This window comes from Odocoileus virginianus, chromosome 13 (genome assembly GCF_023699985.2).
Source record: "Odocoileus virginianus isolate 20LAN1187 ecotype Illinois chromosome 13, Ovbor_1.2, whole genome shotgun sequence".
In the NCBI taxonomy this organism is placed as follows: Eukaryota; Metazoa; Chordata; class Mammalia; order Artiodactyla; family Cervidae; genus Odocoileus; species Odocoileus virginianus.
The window spans coordinates 14,542,477-14,560,395 of NC_069686.1; the positions used below are offsets into that span (position 1 = coordinate 14,542,477).

The 17,919-nt window shown below is 52.3% G+C and overlaps 1 protein-coding gene across 1 annotated transcript; it reads right to left on the reverse strand.

Annotated features, from left to right (window-relative positions):
* Window positions 1-14,480: 14,480 nt before the first annotated feature.
* On the reverse strand, window positions 14,481-17,215 carry HOXD4 (homeobox D4). The gene is made up of 2 exons (XM_020886150.2): window positions 15,635-17,215; window positions 14,481-15,105 (listed from the first exon to the last, which is right to left on the reverse strand). The coding sequence occupies exons 1-2, from the start codon at window positions 16,074-16,076 to the stop codon at window positions 14,771-14,773; spliced, it is 777 nt and encodes a 258-aa protein (XP_020741809.1). The 5' UTR covers window positions 16,077-17,215; the 3' UTR covers window positions 14,481-14,770.
* Window positions 17,216-17,919: the final 704 nt, after the last annotated feature.

Below are 17,919 nucleotides of genomic sequence, written 5' to 3' on the forward strand. Positions count from 1 at the left end.
GCTGGCACTCTCAAAAAAAAAGTATCTCCCCCACCTGGTTTCAAAATCACAGCATCTTTCACGGAGGCCCAGATAGTCCACTCTCCGGTGAATGGGTCAGAATCAGCCAGTTAGCACATGGGTCAGCACTGTGAAATCTACTAGGAGATAAAACCCAAGAAGAAGACTTAAAGACTCCAAGAGTTATTTTGAGGCTAAAGAAGTTTCTTCTCTTCTACATTTTTCTAGATGCTTTACTTTGTAGTCCACTACTTTTAAATGGATATCATTGGATATAAGAGATTTAGAATTTGAAATGCATGGAGCATGGGTTAATAAAAAATGCTTTATGCTCTAACTTTATAATTTTAATCCTGCATCCATTGTATGAATAGATACTACTATTCACCTCTGCTCTCAATCAGCCATTCCACTCCACCTCCAACCTACAACCAATGAGAGACCTCTTATGGCATAAGGAAAGGACATAGAATTAGAAGGAAAAAAAAAAAAAACTAAGAAAATGTCTACCCTTTTTGTGTCCTTTGACTCTTGATGGGGTGTTTACCTTCTCACCTACCCCCCTCTCCTTCTGAAAGCCCCTAATGAGTTAAAGTGTAACCAGCACTATTCAACCACTTTCATCTGCTTGATAAAGAAAACTCATTGGTCAGCTCCTAGATCTGAATTCTTGATCTCACCTTTCAAGCAACTCTCCTTCCCCCCAACTCCCTGGTTTCCATCATGGTCATCATGACAGACCACATTATCTAGACACTTATTTGGCCTACTGGATTTGACCATTAGTACTACAACTCCATCCATTCATTTCCCCTCCATTTTCACCACACAACCTAACTCAATTTTTAAAATTCTTCACAGTAGCCTTTATTTGGTAGAATAGTTGCTCATCTTGTTTTAAAATATAAGGAAGCATGCCATTAATCTTGATAAGAGAAGTGCTTCTCAATGAAATAACAGAATAGTCAGATGTAATGTTTTAGGAGTAGTTTCTATTATTGTTCTTAAACGTATGCAGTTAGGATATCTACCAAACAAAGCTGGTCTTAATCCTTCTTTCATTCATTTTCTGTATCATTATCTGACTATTAAAGCTACTGAATATTAAATAAGAAAGCTACATCCTCATTCTGTGACTAATATTTATATGTGTTTGCCCCCAGGCCAAAAGACTACTCTGAGCTTGGTTAGATCTCAGGATTTTTCTGGGATCCTGCTTCCAGTCTTAAACCTTGGTCTCTTTGGATGTCAAAATGGTCACTTTTGACACTCAGACCACCAGAACTCGATGCTGCTTCTGTCATTCCATCTACAGCAGTGGAAGCAAAACACCCCCCCTCTTGCCTCCCATGGTGACCAAGTTTATCTTGATAGGTAGACTAGTCACAGTAAAATAGCCTCTTTAGTAACTGACCAAGTCTTTGAAACAGATGGCTTTACATATATATTTGTTCCTATGGAATATTCCCAGACAAAGCTCTGTGTACAGACCTCAAAAGTGCTAATACTGGGCAGCTCCATGAGTAAGCTTAGAGTCTGTTCTCCCTCTTCTGTTTTCATTGTCTTAAGGAATTTCAAGGGTCACTCCATGATGATCCCCCACCCAAATGTCCATTTCTCCAGAAGCAAGGGCAATAGCTCTCTCCTCACTGAGAAGGACTTTGTAGCCTCTTCCCTCAGCCCAAAATGTAGAGCTCCAAAGAAGTCACCTTTCCTAAAACAGAACCTGAGAATATTGTTACAAAACTGGTTTAAAAAGAAGCAGCAGCTTATTTCTTTCCAGAAATCGCTACTCCTTGTGAACTCTGCTTGAACCTAAGAAGCAGGAACGGGTCATAAATCACTTGGACAATGGTCAACTGTTCAGTGGCTCATCTTTTCGAGCCCCCCTCCCCTTTTAGGGCTTTCTTTTCTCGCCCTTTGGTACCTCTGCTCATTTGGGCCGCAGGACCCAGATGCCTTGGGGTGAAGACTAAGCCGCATAGGGGGAGGGGTGGTGTTCCAAGTCCTCAGCTGCCCTTTCCTCCCCTCCTCTCTTCTCCTCTCCCCCCAAATCCTGCCCCCACCCCTGGCCGGGAACAGCGGCCAAGGCAGACACCCCAGAACCCCGCCGGCGCCATCCTCGGCTCCTCCTAGGGCAGGCGCGCCAAATGGGATCTAGCTGGCTCTTTTCTCGTGGTCCCGGGAAGTTGCCCAGCTCAGCTCGGAGGCCCAACCGCCGGCCGGGAATGCAGGGCCAAACGGTCCTCAGCCGAAAGGGAGGCGGCCTCGGAGCCGCCACCGCCGGATCCCCGCTGCACCCTCTGCGCCTCCGAATCAGCCGAACCCTGATACTTGCTCACTGCACTTAATTCTGCCCGGGATCAATACCTAAATATGATACCGAATAAATAAAAGGCGCTCAAAGCGGCTGGGGGACGGAGTTATTAAGCAGCTGGAGCTCTCACGGTGCATATCAATGCACCTGTCATTGTGGTTTGTAGCAAAATTTATGACTGCGAGCACGGCTGCAGTAAACGCTTCAGTAAGGAATGAAAAGAAAAACACTTCCCAAGGCCCGGCACTTTTCAGAAGTGGAAAACAGGCTCTGCGTAGGAGGAGGCGCAGCAAAAGAATTCCCTGCTCCGCACTTTTCCCGGCCCTGCGCCCGGGGAGTAGGGGGAGTATATAAAGTGGCCTCTGCGGGCTTCTCGGAGCAACTCTGCTTGGCGGCCGGACGTGGGACGCGATGGGCGCAGCCTGGCCAGGGACCGGAGACCTGCCGCCCGCTACAGCCTTGGAGGCCGGAGACTCGCCGGACGCACGGAGGCCGGCCCCGCGCGCGTTCGCCCGCCGCCTTCAGTGGCCGCGCAAAGGGGCTGGGGAGGGAGGCGGCTGCAGTCGCCCGGTGGTTAGACTAGAGCTGCGATCGTCCGTAAAATCAAAGACGGGTTGGATTAGTCTGTGCAACTTGAAAGAGAAGGGGTAGGCGTTGGGGTGCAGGTTGTTTCTATTTTTTTTTTTTTTTAATTTTTCCTCTAAGGTTCGAACTGGTCTGGGCTTCTCTGCTTTACCCGAATCAGGGCCTTGGAAACCCACAGATGTCTTTCTGGCAGACACCAATCTTGCTGGGCATCCCCATTAATTCACTGGAACTGAGCAACGATTCTTCCTTCCCTGCTGGCTTTACTACTTTGGGATTGGAAACGACTGCTTTTCCGATTTGCTAAGAAGGGGCTCTATTTACTGTAGAGCTGGGGCAGCTTTCTGCCCAAGTTCTCCTGATCTCTCAGCCTGAGCTCTTCTGCCCTATGGGAAGACCTGGACGTGCCTTCTAAATCACTCTTCTTTAGCCCAGATAACTCAATGTAATACACCCTGCATTTAAGGCACTGGGCTCACCCTATTAAGGCGCCATAAATTTGAAGACCGATGATCGGTTATCATGTAACCAGCGGCAGTTAACACTGAGGTGATCCACTTCAAAGCCGCCCTTTGTTTTATGTTTTGATGTATGAATCCTGAGATGGCTAATTTGAGTTGCAGGACAAATGGAAGTGTAGTGGAAATTACTTTTAAAAATCACACCACTCACCACAATTTGTGTGTGTGTGTGTTCTCAAATTTTTGTCTCTAACTCTGTAGGCTCTTCAGGTTCCTTTTGATATTCTGTTGAGATGATCTGGAACAAAATGGAAAACTCTCAGCAGTGGCCAGTTCTTTCTTACCAACACATGCGGAGAGACATTACTCCCTTTAAGGGTGTCATAATCAATGTCACTGTTTTATATGGTGTCTGCAGCCACTCCAGGCACCTTCCCCCAGGCAGAAAGGAGACTTGGTTGGCTCCTGGGGAGCAGGTGGCTTTTAACACCACAATCCTTGACTGGATGTGAAAAAGGGGAGGCAGAGCGGTGGGGAAGGACCAGACCTTTCGCAGGGGGTGAGCCAAGTGGGCTAGAGGCACAGGGAAGCCATTCCCTCTCCTCCTATTCCAACCAAGCCCTAAAAGCCCCATGTTCCCCAATCCCCCAGGCCAAGCCCACCCTCTAAGGAGCAAAAGAGAGGGACTGAAGGATTGGGACCGAGGGAGGCTACAGCTCAGGGCACCAGAGGAGGGCAAATGTGTAGGTGGGCCTGGGTGGGTCCTAGCCAAGGCTCCCACATGAAGCCACAGAGAAGAGGGAGCTGGGTGTTATTTCTTGGTTTGTACATTGTATCTACCATGATTTCCCTGAGTTTATTTTATTCCAGTCAGTACCCACCACATTCCTGGCCTGGGCTGCCCACAACTGGGTCGGGATCAAACCAGCTGCAAACCGGCAAAGAAGCAAACACCCCTTCCACCCCACCCCAAAACAGACGAAGCTGCCTACCACTGCCTGCGCTCAGCGGGTGCCCGCCCTGGTCAGGTGAAAGGAGAGACACAGTCCGCTCCTCTTGTATCTGCCCTGTGCAATTTGTCGACTCAGTAGTTTGCAAACACTAAACTGCGCTGGGGAAAGCCCCACACAAAGCGTTCAGGGCCCTTCTAAAGACCAGAGCGCGCAGCCATAAGCCTTTGAAGTGACCTTTGGCTCGCGCAGCAATAACTCACCCTTTAATGAACACCCAACGGAAGCGCCTCGGAGAGATCCCGGACCGGTAGGGCTCCTAACACCGCGCCCGGGCTTCAGCTCCCCAGCCAGTCCCAGACCCAGAGGGCCCACTGCACGGAGCCGGCCCGGAGGGCTGCGCGGTGGAAGCACGATGTACTTGAGCCCTCGGACCGGATCAGCGGGTCCTGAAGCCACTTTATATGATACATTCACGTGGGCGGACAACTTTCGCTGCTTAGTTATTTCTTATTTATTTGGGGGAGAAAAAGTTCTTCAGAATTAGGCACTTCCACTCAGAAGATCTAAATTGCGAGGCCGCCCAGTGCCGCGATTCCCCCACGCCTGTAGCTAGATTTTGTTTTCCCAGACGCGGAGGAACAGGGTAAGTTACTCCTGGGCGTTCTTGGGGTGTGTGGTGCGCTCTGGGTGCACCTTGGGAAGGGGAAAGCAAAGAGAACCCCAAGGTGGCCAAAGTTGGGCTGCCCAGAGCCCCCACCGTCTTCTCACAGGCTCTTTCCCCAGCCCACCCACCACCCAGCACGGGTCCTGCTAACTTCAGCCTTCTGCTCGCCCAGCCTTCTGCAGGCTTTATCCGGCTGGCTCTGAGCCACCAGCTCAAGTACCCCTTTCACAGCCAGAAACGGGGAGCAGGAAGGAAGCCTGTCAGAGCTGTCAAGGAAGAGCTGGTCCCGGCAGACCTAGCCATGTATCCCATCCCCTACCAGTACCCCGGGAAAAGGGGAAAAGCCTTTTGGATAGGGAGCCTTGGTACGGATTATTGAAATTTTCGGGGAAGTTATAAGTGAGTGCTCCACGGGGCCAAATGAAATGCTGCTCGCAGTAATTGGATTCAGCTGACTAAGTTGGCAGGCGCGCAGCTCCAAGGCAGCAAGAGAAGAAAAATGTCCAGCGACTTTAACTTCTGATGGAGCCAAGCGTCAGCAATTGACCAAACAAGTTTACCGCTCTCCTTTGATGGCCAGGACCCTGGAAGCCTGTCCCTCTCTGGCTGAGACCTGTCCCAACTTAGGTTAAGGGAGTACTCCTTGCTTTCTGGGTCCCTTTCCCACAGAGGCCCAGTCTGGCCTAGCCCTATAGCAGTTTTCCAGGAGTTAGGAGCCGCTCACTCATGGGGCTGCTTTCTCAGGCTTTGGTCCTGGGGAAAGACCCAGGATGAACTGTCCTGTGCTTCCACATCCAGGAGCCACAGGACACAATACACAAAATGATGGATGGGATGCAGGAACCGAAATATTATTTAGCTGTCATTTCAGTTTCTTTAAGAAGGACCCAGAAGCCCTAAACCTTTTCTCTGCCACTATTGCAGTCAAAAACTAGATTAGCGAGGAGGACTGTGGAGGTGCCCCCCAAACTCTTCTGGGTAGTTTGGGTGTTCTCTTGAATTTGGGGGAGAATCTTGAATAGCACATTAACCTCACAGAGAAAAAAAATTAAGCCAACACTAAGAGGATAAAAGCGTGCGTATGTGGAGCTAGCTCCCAGAACAATGCAGGGAGCTGGCTGTTCACAGAGTTTATTTTAAATACGTATAAATCAACCTGCCTGCGTCCAGCCAGGCAGCTCAAGACACGGAATTAATACGATGCTCCATCTTACTTTGGAAGTGACAGTGTTTTTTTTTTAAAAAGTTTCTTTTTATTCATTTCATTTTCCACCCATTCTCATAACTGTACATTTACCCCCCAAATACCTCCAGTGCCCAGTCCCCTCCTTAAACTGCCACCTCCCTCCACTATGCCACCGGCCACCCTCCCAGCCTGGCAAGGTAGTATGTCCCCCTAACCTTTGGGTAGGCGGGGAACATCCCCACAAAGCGAACCTCCTTAGGATTAATCACCATCCTGGATGTACATGTAGAAGTGTATCTAGGTCTACGCGGGCTGCCTCACCAATTGGCAATAATCAAGATCACAGATTACACAAAATAAATCATATTTAGTATCCCATTCAGGGCAGCAAGCAGCCCTGTGCCCAAAGATTTCTATTTTGTCATGCAATTGCTTACCTGGATCCCAATTTATCATAAACCTGGTGTCCTCGGCCTTAGAGTGGGCGCCAGTGGGGGGCAGAGCTAGCCTTCCCCCTTTGTCTGCAGACAACGCTGTCCCAACCCTGGTCCTGCGCGCTCCAAGACGCGGCCATATACCAGAGCACACGGAATTCCCGGTAGAACGGAACCAGGCTGAGGTTCAACTACCAATAAACGTAGGAGGAACGAATTCGTAGTCCCCGAGCTGGCTTTGCCTGCGCTGCACGCCCGCCGGTCCACCGCCTGCCTGTCCGCTCCCAGGCCCAGAGCGGCGGCCACCCGTGCCCCCACCCACTTCTGGGTTCCTGCCCAGCCCTCCCAGGCCCCCCAGAGCTCGGGGTTTGTTTTCCTTTCGGAACGTGGCCCTTTCTGGATTTGAAGAGAGCCCCGGAAACCCCCTCATAGTCGGGAAATACAGACGCTGCCTTCAAATGCAAGCATATTTGTTCACGTGACCCCGAGGGAAGATTGTACTGATTGAGGCTGAAACTTTCACGCCATCCAGCCCCGGAGCGCAGCCAGGCCTGGGGGCTGGGAGGAGGGGGCAGGAGGCGTGGGATCTCGGTCCCTTCCCCTGGGCAGACCACGGTGGGTTTGGGGCGGAAGGAAAGCCCCCATCCCGAGGCCTGGGAATGACCTAGCTCCAGCCTGGCCGCTGGCAGTGGGATGGGGGCGCTGAGCGCCTCTCCCCCCACGACCTCTGACCTTGGCTCAGCCTTCCACCAGGCTGGCCCGGGGACTGGAAATTTTAGAAGCTGCGTCTCTTACAGGCGTCTCCGGAGGCAGCTGCGGAGCACCAGAGGCCCAGGTTCCCCAAGCTCCCCAGCCGCGCCCGGTACAAGGTCCCGCATCCTCAAACACCCGGGCAAGGCGCAGCTTAGCCTAGGCGGACGCGCCGCTCTTCCCCTCCCCTGGGAGGCAATTACGTTGTGGCACAGCACAGGCTCCCGCCCTAAGGTTGAGAGCCTCCAGCTCACAGACCCCAAGGAACGCCCCTCTTCACCACCACCACAATCTGGGGCCTTGGCTCGTTTCGCAGACACAGCCGATGAGCCTACACTTTCAGAGCCTGAAGAAGCGCATAAGCATTGGCCCAGACCGGGGGCGTTCTCCCTTCTCTGCATCTGGCGAACTTCACCCGGGTCCGGCGGGGCCTGGAGCCGCCGAGGCGTGGAGCCGCTGTTTGCCGCGACCTGTGAGCCTCCGGGTCCGGGCAGGGCCCATGGATCCCTCAGGCTCAGCGACAGCAGGCCGCGGCTTCCCGCTTCCTGCGGCGTCTCCAAGAACGCGAAGGGAGAATGCGGGATCAGTCCCGGCTGGCCTTAGCTGGGAGAAGAGGGAGCTTCTATTTTAGCAATAGTAAATCAGGATAGATTTCCAGCACACTCTGAGCGGTCGGGTGTAATTTACGGTAACAAGGGTAACGACTCTGCATGTGGGAAGAAGAGCTTTTAAGCTCCTGGCCAAAAAAAAAAAAAAAAGCTCCTGGCCAGGGGGAGCAGCCAGCCTCCAGCTCCCGGCTTGTTTGCAGCAAGCCCCCACCGCACTATCCCAACTCGACTCGCACCCGGAATCCCGCACCGTGTGGGGTGTCCACTCCATCCCCGAAGTCCCGCTTTCACAGCCGGCTCTGCTTCTCGGCGGCATGGGGCACGGAGCAGATGCCCTGTTGCCACTTGCGAGGTCTCGGACAGGGGTAGGCGCATGGGCAGGGCCGCCGCAGAAGAGCGGGGAGAAGGGGGTAAGATCCTCCGCATTCCCACTCCAGAAGCACAGAAAAGTCCCGGAGAACAGGTCACAGGCTCGAGCCCCCAGACCTGTCAGCGAGTCCCTCCTTTGTTCACCTGGCCAGCCCTAGCTAGAGGCCTGCTCAGGGCGCCTCTTGGAGCCGGACCATGGGTGCCCCCCGTCCACCCTCACCCGGACGACCCCGCCCCCAAGCCTCCCGCCAGGGGCCGTGCAGCCGGCCCGCAGCAAGTGTTAATCTCCAGCCAAAGAGGGGGGCCCCTTTGCGGGAATTTGTCTCCAGGAAAGGATCTAAGCCTTCTTCAATCGGAGCATATGTTCATAGAGCAATAAACCGGAAAGATTTACAGTCCTCGCCCGGCCCCCAACAGCCTCGCACCCTTTCAGGAATTACTTACGATGATTTATCACACCAACCCGGGCAATTGTCACACTGATAAAATAGCCCGGGCCGGTGCCCACCAAGCCAGGCCTTGGAAGGCTGTTGGCTGCCGGGATGGCAGCGGGGCTGGGGAGGTTTTTTGTGGGTTCCTCTGTGGAGCTACCAGGGTATGTCCAGGTGGGGTGGGGTGGGGTGAGGTGGGTAAGGTGGGTGGAGTGGGGTGGAGTGGGGGTGAGGTTGGGAGGGTGACAGCCAATTCTCATTGAGAAAAAACGCAAGCAGCTCAGAGAAAGCGCCCAGAATCTGCGCCAAAGTCACTTGCAAAGCACATAAACATTTGTCATCTTTGAATAATTGAATTAATGTGTTATTGTTTGAATGTATAATTCATAACGGAGGAAACTTTGTCTCTGTCCTGATGGGGGAAATATACACACGCCAAAAAAGAAATCAAAACACACACAATCCCAAAACAACCACCACACGCAGCCAGCCCCCAGCTCGCCCGATATCATCCTCAAAGCCAACTAGAGGGAAGGAGGTATCCGGGCCAGAGTGACGAGCTGGAGGAGGAGAATGCCCGCTGCTGCCCCCAGCACGGAACTCCGGCAAGCTGGAGTGGGGTGGACTGGGGTGGACTGGGGTGGGCTGGGATGGGAGCGGGGTGGTTCGTGGGACCTGACAGCTAGCTTCTCGGGAATTCGGGAGAAAAAAGGCTGAAACCAGCCAGCGGGAGAGATGGCTCCAGCATCTCATCCCTAGTCTCTCCCCCACTCTACACGCCTGTTTCCCTTCCCCCGAGGCTTCCCCTCACCCCAGGGTCTCCCACTCCTTGGGCGGCAGGGAATTTCCCTGTATTTTAGATCTTCTCCCCAAATTAAAGATGTGAAAATCGAGGGGGAAGAGGGACAGACTCCTTGCTGAGGTGACAGAAGCAGTAGAGCTGGGGTGAGAGGGAGGGGAGTGGGAGAAGCAACTCGGAAATCATTATCTGTCGGTTAAAATCTGCCTGGGGTAAAATTTCAACTCGATTTTATAGCCTTCCATTATGACGCAAAGAAAAATTTACGACCCTTGCTTGAAAAGAGGGCCGGGGCCTTTTCTCACCGGTTTAAGAATAGGCGGCAGATGCCGTGACAGCGACCATTGTTCCCGGTAGACACAGGCGACCGGGCAACCTCGGCCCGCGTGCGCCAGGCGCGTCCCCCAGCCGGGCGGGTTTTTACTGCTCCTGTCGCCTCTGAGCAGCCCGCGCGCACCCTCGCCCCTCGCCCCCCGCACACCCTCACATACACACACACTCTGTCTCTCTCTCACACACACACACACACTCGACCGCTCTCAGTAATTTTTCATAAGTGCAAAGCTTTGCTGAACCAAAGGTCACCATCCAAGCCACTAACAACTTCTTGCCGGCGCGCGCTTCCAAATCAGGAAGCAAAGGGAACTATTTGTCAGCGGCCCTGACAGCGAAGTTCATTAAGGATTTAAATCCGAAGAAATAAAAGTCGCCAAAATATTTACCTGCCGGCTGCACTCCCGCGCCCGCCGCCGCCGCCGCCGGGGGCCGAGGGTGGAGGGCTGGGGGCGCCGCGCAGCCCCCCTCGGTGGGTGATATTCTTGGGATCCCTGCACTTTGCAAGTAGGAGAGAGCCCTTTGCGTGGCAGATTAATGACGACTCCGTGTTTCTTAAGGGACGTGCTGAATTAATTATTTCGCCAATCACGTGGTCGGGACTTGTAGAAATCTATTCTTATCATCTTCCTCGCACTTTGAAAATTCTCCGGGTTATGAAAGGCCCTCCCACGGCTGCCGGCGAGCCCCGGCCGCCCAGCCCGGCGCGGGGGGCAGGGAGGGCTCCCCAACATGGCGGGCGCGCGGGAAGCGCCGGCTGCCTAGGGCCCCCGATTTACGGTCCTGTCCTCCGACCGGCTGGGCTGGGCACTCGCTTCCTCCTCATCCCTGCCCGCGATTCAATACACACGACCGTATTGATGTATTGGTGGGCACAGGAGGAGCCATTAACCAGAAGACGGGCAGAGGACAATCATAAAACGTGTCTGAATATTTAAACTTCTGTCTGTGCACTTATAAATACACATGTCCACGCGTCTGAGGCGAGCCCTTCCATATATTAAGGACACACGTCTGATTTTTTGCATTCTGCTCATTTCCTGTCGAGAGTAAGCTCCCCCCCTCCCCCATCTATTTTGGGACTCCTGTCTTGGCCCCCTCTTCAAGGCGAGGCCAAGACGTGAAAAGCCCTCGTGAAAAAAATAGCGCTGGCCACTCTTTATAGTGGGGAGTGTTTATTGTCGTCTGGAGGGCGGAAGGGGCGCTGGGGAAAGGAGGGGCAGCTGCTGGAGGCCCCAGTGGGGCCGAACAACACAGAAGTAGAAGGAACCCAAGACTGGAGGCCAGAAGGGTAAGATCCGAGCAGCCACGGCCAGCCTCAGATTGGCCCAGAGCCCAGCACCAGACACTCTTAATTAGAGTTGGGCAGCCAGATCTCTCCTCCACCATGCCACAGATCGAGGGGGTCTAGGGCTGACCTGGGCCTGCACAGAGCCAAACTGGAGCCTCTTTCTAGCCCAGGAAGTTACTTATTTTCCTTAAAAAAAAAAAAAAAAAAAAGCCCCCCCCGCCCCCCCTCCCCAGCCTGGATCCAGCCTCTGGCTTTCCAATGCACACAAAATTTAACAGCCAAATTAGGTGTATGTAGGTATGGGGGAGAGAGAAAATGGTAGAATTTCTATGCCTTACGCAGTTTAACCCTCACACATCAGGCATATTATAGAAAATAATAAAATACATTGTTTATAGTGGATGTTAGCTTTTAGAAGACCTAATGAAGAATGCTTCTGTGGAGGCACCAAACAAGAGGGCGATTTCACTACACCTTTTATTATTTCAAATATAGATCAATGAATTACATCAAAACTACAGGCAACAATTAGTATAAATAATACTTTAATCAGTGGCAGCAGAACATTGACCAGTTCTATTAAAAAAGCATCTTGTGTGAACAGACACCATGGGGCTGACTGACAATGTCATCTCCCAACAAAAGACTGCAATGGACAAAGTGAGATGCCGTGTCCTCAGCAAACACTTCACTCCCCCCCCAGTTACTATCCCAAACATACCATTTTAAAAAACCCTCGAACACTTCTGGATCATATTTGGGGGAACAAACTGGAAACAAATAAAAGCAAATGGGCACTGAGCCTTTCTACACCTAGGTCTCCAGAACACGTTCCCAGAAGGAAACATTTCCTTCCCTGCCCTGGCCGGCTGGTGGGCCCCCCGCTTCTTGCCCGCCCCACTCCTGTGGGCCCAAATGGACGCGAGGGTCTGATTGGGACCTCAGGGTTGAAGGCTGCCCTCTGGGCCTTGCAGGCTCCATTAACATTTCAAAAGAGAATCCCTAGAAGCTGAGAAGAAGAACTGAGACTTATAAACAAAGAACTTGTTTCTCTGATAAAATTACTTTCCAAAGTAGTGGGGCTATTTTTAAGGAGGAACTTGGGTTTTCTTCATCAAATATACCTCTTGGCTTTCCTCTAGGGCAGAAGTGAAGGCAGTTAAGTAGTTTGGCATTTGGTCTGAAGCTGGGATGAGTAACCTGAACTTCTAGGAAGGGAAGAAATCTATATATATATAATTTTTATAATGCATATATAGTTGGACATTGTGAAATATATATCCCCCCCACACAAGGAGAAGCTTCAATGTATTAACAAGTTTGGGTTTAGGGAAGAATCTGAGCAACTTTCCAACTTGCCTAAAGATAGCAGCTCTTTTCAAATGCTACATCCAAAGACTGCTCTCCATGTTAGAGGGGGGGAAAAAAAAGAAGAGAAGGGTAGTTAGAGTCCAAAAGGTTAAGGGTTTAGAGGTCAGTCCTCCCGGCTGAAATACAGCTAATCGAATAGAAAATTTGTCCTCTGGATGAACCTGATTCTGTAATTTAGCCGAACTTCAGTTAAAATACCTTTTCAGCTTCTCAACGTGAGGGCATCAGAAAAAAGACGTCTTGACTATGTATGAACTCTGTGCTTTTTGTCATAGAAACAATGATGCAAATAATGCAGGAATATCCATCTTTAATATCCCGACGTGGCGATATTCAAGTATTGCCATGTGCAAGTCTGAGAGCCAGGCTCACCCCAAGGAGGAACAAAGAGCTGTCCCTGGGGTCTAATACAAAAGACCAAGACTTGGAAGATACTTTAGAGAAGTGGAATTTCAGCCTAGGGACCCCAGTGAATACCTGCCCTCAGCTCTCAGGAGACACAGAACCAAAGAACATGCCCGTAGAGGAAGTCTTTTTTCCCTCTGCACTCAAATATATTTTAAAAATTACCTCTGAAACCTTCTAAAGTGTTCTGAAGCACTGAAAAATAGCCCCAATTCTGAATCTCCTTTTCAACCTCCCTCCTGTTCCCCTCCCCACTTCTGTCACTTTTTGGTAAGGGACAACCAGGGGTTTCTTTTTGGAGCCCGAGGCTTTGGGGTTTAAACTTCTGAAGCCTTGTTTCATATAAGTCTATGAACTCTGGCCATTACCTTTGACTCTTTCCCCTTACCCTTAAGGGTCAACATTTTAGAAAAATGAGCTTTGAATCCTTTGCAGGCAAGGCATGAGAAAAATGACTAAAGAACATCTCTCCTGTTGTTTGAGAGCAATTGTTTTTAAACCACTATTCTCAAGGCAAGGGAGAGGAGAGGGCCTGAAAACTTTTGTACTTTTACAAATTCGCTTCTAATTAACAGGTTGAGAAATTCCTTAGATTTGTTTTGAAAAATTAAAACTTAGGGGGAAAAAACCCTAAGACCGACTTTTGTGGACTTCTACATTCAGTTAGTTTTTCATTTTTTTTAAAGCAAGATTTCCTCACCTTCCCACTTTCTCCCCAATGCACATCCCTTCTCCCATACCAGCCACACACCAATTCCTATAAAATACTGCTACATGGAGCATTTGGGGACACTCGGAATCCAGTTGGAACAGAAAATTCAGTCATTATCTAATGACCCAGAACATGGAGGTTTTGTTTTCTTTCCCCAGAAGGAAAATGTTGGACCATTTGTTTCTTTCTTTTCTCCCTTTCCTCTAATCACCCAGAACTAGTTGTAAGCACAGTGCTGAAAAACACACATGTGGAAATATATATTCAAGAACTCAACTTTGAGTGGATCCTTCCCTTTCCTCTAGAAGGGTTAAGGGCCCCCTATATACATTTCCTGGGAGTGGGGAGGGGGTGGAGTTCCAACCAGAAGTCAGGCCATGCACCTCTGATTCTGCTCCCTGAAACTCAGCCCCTTTCACATGTTAAGTTTTTTGGCAACACCATGTCAGTTATTTCTGTACCCCAATTCTCCAACAAATAAATATTTAAGCAAATATAATCTAAACATAAAACAACCCGTTTCCGCTTCCTTCTTAGACTCATTTCTTTGGGCATGGGGACACTGGGAGCAAAAAATATATATTTTTCACACTGTAAATTATACAGACGACCCAGAAAGTTCAGGAATCCTGGCTCAGCTCTCCTGCTTCTACTGAAAACACCTAGCGCAGGGGTGGCCAAGCTTCTGCCTCAACTCTGGCACATTTTTAAACCACAAAGATTCCTGGAGGGGTGGGGTGGGGGAGGATGTTCAAATTCACACTGGGATAAAGCATCCAACCTTCATTTGCAAATTCAAAACCCAACAGCAGAGATTTTCAGGAGTTTAATGACTCGCCAAGGTTTTATGTTCTCAGTAGCTCCTGCCATTTGATAATATACTTAGAGAGAGAATCCCGCCCCCTCCCACCCCCATCCCCGCTCCAGGGAGGGGGCTGCCCTCGGGCAGGATGCTAACCTTGGTCCGAGGGAGGCCTGCCTGTGTCCCAGGTCCACCCCACAGTACCTTAAAGCCCAGGGAGGTGACAGCAGGCCCGGCCTGCCCCCGCAGCTTCGGCTCAGCCAGGAGCTCTGGGAGGGGTGGGCCCAGGGTCCCCACTTCTATAAGGTCGTCAGGTCCGTGTGGTGGTCCTTGGCCAGCGGCTGCAAATGCTGGCCGGGGGCAGCTGAGGAGGAGCAGGAGGACGAGGACGAGGACGAGGAGGACCTGCCTTTGGTGTTGGGCAGCTTGTGGTCTTTTTTCCACTTCATCCTCCGGTTCTGGAACCAGATCTTGATCTGGCGCTCGGAAAGACACAGGGTGTGAGCGATTTCAATCCGACGGCGCCGCGTCAGATACCTGTTAAAATGAAATTCTTTTTCCAGTTCTAGGACTTGCTGCCGGGTGTAGGCCGTCCGGGACCTCTTGGGCTCCCCGCCGGTGTAGTTGGGGTTCACTGAGAGACAAAACAGACGCACAAGGTCAGCTCTGGCCTCGGGGTAGGCCCCTGGCCACCCGCGCTCACTTCCTGGCGCGCCCCGAGGCCGGGCCCTCCTTGCGCTCCCTCCTGGCCCGCTGCTCCCTGCCTCCCACCCGCCCTCTCTCCCCGGCGCACACGCTCCCTCCCACCCACCTGCTCCCCCGGGCTCGCAGGCGGGGACCCCCAAACGTCCCCTCCTGCCCCCAGCCTGCCGCCCGCTGCAGCATTCCCAGGCATTTTGGAGATCCCCTCTCCTCCACCGCGTTCCCTCCACTCTGAAAATGGAGTCCTCCCCCACCCCACCCCCATCTCCACCCCTTTTTGCGCCCACAGCCAAGCAGCCAGCCACATGGTCCCGGCCTGCTCCCTCGGCTATAAAAATTTATGGAGAGAGTAATTGCGGCGCCCATTGAAACCCCACACGCCCCCACCCACGCGCACCCCCTCTCGGGGCTCAGGCCGCCGGGCTGGGGTGGAGACTGAGCGGTCCTGGGCCCGTCCTTACCGGAATTCACGTGCACCTTCTTCATCCACGGGTAGACCACGGCCGGCTGCTTGAGGGCAGTCCCGGGGGGCGGCTGCTTGGGGCCGCCCGGCTGGCTACAGGCCCGGGCGCCGGGCAGGGGTGCGGGCGGGGGCGCGGAGGGCGCCGGGCATGGCTCTCCGGGAGCACCGTAGTGGCCGCCGGGGCCGCCGGGTTCTGGCCCGTGACCCCGCGTGGGCAGAGCCGGGCCGGGCCCGGGGCCGCCGCCTCCGAAGGTCTGCTCACCAAAGTCGGGCCGTGGGTAGAGCCCCGGGGGCTGGAAGTCGGTCCCCTGAGCGCCACCGCCGCCGCCGTAGTAGTCGGCGCCCTGCTCGCCTAGGTAGCCGCCCTGCAAATACTCCTCGCAAGGAGGAAACTTGGGGTCCACATACTTGGAGTTCACCATATACGAACTCATGGCCATTAATTTCAGAAGGTAGAAAATACTAATTTTTCTCGTGTTGTCTTTTTTTCTTCTTCCATAGGGCCCTCCTACTTGCTGTCAACTGAATAAAGTTGGCGGCCATGTGACCAGGCCAGCCAATAGCGAGGGAGTGAGTTTATCACCGGGTTGGTGAGCATCTCATAATTTTCACAAATTTAACTAAATAACATACGTGTAATCAAGTGACTCACCGTGGCACCTCTGAGGGCTCCCACCAGATGTTAGTGGAGCTCTAATCGCAACACCCTCATTCCCCACTGGTGACCCCACTTTTGTCTGCCGCTGACTTCGCTAACCTCCACTGCCTTCTCCATGCACCCCGCCTGCAATCAGCCCCCCAAAATGGGCACAGTTCAAGAGGGAATGAATCTCCTGTATTTGTCAAGGTGCATGGCATCAAAAGGTGGGTGGAGGAGGTGACTCCTGAGTTCGATAGAGAACCCCAGGCAGGCAGGACTCCCGCCTGCCCAGCCCGCGGGAGCGCAGGGACTCTGCCATACAAAGGCCCGATCCCGCCGGCTTTGTCTTCATCAGGGTCACCCAAAAGTTACTACGATCTGGCTGGCCTGAATCAAATGAGGCAATGAGTAACTGCCAAGCTTTCTTCGAAGGCCAGGGTGTTTGTAGCCAAATCTGGCCTTGCTGGTATGGCAAGAAGCCCCCTTGATTCTCTGACTAGGGCAGCGCGGGAGGGTAGCCCAGGAAGGTTGTGAGGGTAACCCCACCTCACTCAAAAGCATCCCCCAAAGGGCCCTAAACTCCCTTTTCCCTGCTCGCCTTCTTCCCACCTGGCAGTAAAGGAAAACAAGCCCCCTCTTTGGGCACCCTCCAACTTTATGCCCCTAGAGAGGAGAGCTGATCCTGGGGCTACCTGACTCCCGCTTCACTCTCCAGTGCCCCCAAACCTAACCCTTTGGCCCTGCATTCATGCAACCAATTAGGGATTTACACAGGGGGCCCTGTTTGAAGGTGAGGAGCTTCTCCGGGAAAAGCCTATTTTACATAACTGGGCTCCGAAGATCCTCCTGCCTGGAGTCCAAGGTAATAAAACAGAAAGAGGCGACTGACCGGTCGGCTGACTCTGGCCTCCACTTCTGACTATTGCGGAGAATGTGAAGTTTTTGCATCGACCATATATTCCCCTAGAATCGAATCTGTGACTACGTGGATACCACACAAATTCGGTTCTACAGGGTATATATAGACAACGTTACTGCCTCCAGGTTTCACCCAGAGCAAGTACCCAGACTGTTGCCAGCCCCAGCCTCCTCGGAGCCGCCAGCCCGTCGCAGCCACCCTCACTTTCAGAGACAGTTCAGGTAGTCTGAAGTGCTTGGTGGCAATTTGCAGCAACGAGTTCCCCATCCTTGTACCAGAGTCGGGGTTACCAAGCAGCCAAGGAGTCAGGACAGTCTTCTTAAGAAAGAAAGAAAAGAACAGAAGAAAAATAATCCACTGCAGAATGGCGACTGTATTATTATCCCCTTTCTGGATGCACATAACACCCCCTCCCTTATCAAGTGGTATTTTCCAGAAAGGAGAAAATGCCCTTAGTGGCAGAAGAAAAAGAGGCAAGAGGGAATATCTTCTGCCCCTTCTCTTGCCCACTGCCATGGCAAGCCAGGTTGGCTGGCTAAGCTAGTTCTCCAAGAAGTCGCACGTTTACCTTTCAGGGCTCTGAGCCCGGCTGGCCTCTGTCCGGCTGCTGCTTACCACCCCGAGGCAGGCGCTGCTTGCAGGCACCGAGCTGTCCTGGGCTGGGGCTGGCGTACTAATGGTGAAGGGCAGGGCGAGGGGTCACTCGAAATCATTTACAAACATA